Here is an 807-nt window from a genome sequence, read left to right on the forward strand (position 1 = left end):
CAAGTCATAATTTTTTGATTTTTTAGAACGAGTCATAATTTTGAGAGAAAGTCATAATTTTGAGATTTTGAGAAAAAGTCAGAAATTTGAGATTTTTTAGAACAAGTCAGAATTTTTAGATTTTTTAGAAAAAGTCAGAATTTTTAGATTTTTTAGAACAAGTCAGAATTTTGAGAGAAAGTCAGAATTTTGAGATTTCAGAAAAAAGCCAACATTTCGAGAAACAACTCAGTATTTTGTACATGACAGGATGTATGATTACCGACAAGACCCGATTGAAGCTCAAGCCGGTGACGAGTGATATCTTTCTAACAAAACACATGAAGCCTGTCTCACTCCGAGTCCGTCTTTCTTACCGTGGCAGGGAGCTGTACTGTCTCTGCGCCTGGGCGAACGAGTCTCTCTCCTCCTGTCTCTGCCTCTGCATCTGGACCTCCACGGACACCGAGTGGCGCCCCGGCTGGCTGTACCCGCCCTGCCCGTTACTGCTGGCGTTCGTCTGAAAACAGAAAGAAAGCAGCTCCGTTAACTCTGATGTCACGTCCTGATCGTCATAGTATCATCTAATTCCTTATTCCACACACTTAATGGAAATTATGTGCAATACAATCAAAGGAAATTTGCACTGGGTGAACAAATGTGATGTTATTCTTAATGCAGCACATTCATTCTCTACTTTCCCATTTGATGTATCATAAGGATACTGAAATCTATAGTGCAATATCTCAACGTCGTTACAAATAGGTAATTCTTAAAAGGCTTGGAAGCATAATCCAAAAACCTAACTTTGAACGGTTTTCACTGGAA

General features: G+C 39.4%; 1 protein-coding gene across 1 annotated transcript in view; it reads right to left on the reverse strand.

Annotated features, from left to right (window-relative positions):
• The window catches only part of LOC104963186 (partitioning defective 3 homolog), a 9081-nt gene extending 8633 nt beyond the window's left edge, over nucleotides 1-448 (reverse strand). Inside the window, exon 1 of the mRNA XM_010791748.1 lies at nucleotides 357-448. Within this exon, the coding sequence (XP_010790050.1) occupies nucleotides 357-427 (71 nt within the window). The 5' untranslated portion in view covers nucleotides 428-448. The remainder of the gene's footprint in view (nucleotides 1-356) is intronic.
• Nucleotides 449-807: the final 359 nt, after the last annotated feature.

Source organism: Notothenia coriiceps, unplaced genomic scaffold (genome assembly GCF_000735185.1).
Source record: "Notothenia coriiceps isolate Sejong01 unplaced genomic scaffold, NC01 NC01_scaffold00035761, whole genome shotgun sequence".
Lineage (NCBI taxonomy): Eukaryota > Metazoa > Chordata > Actinopteri > Perciformes > Nototheniidae > Notothenia > Notothenia coriiceps.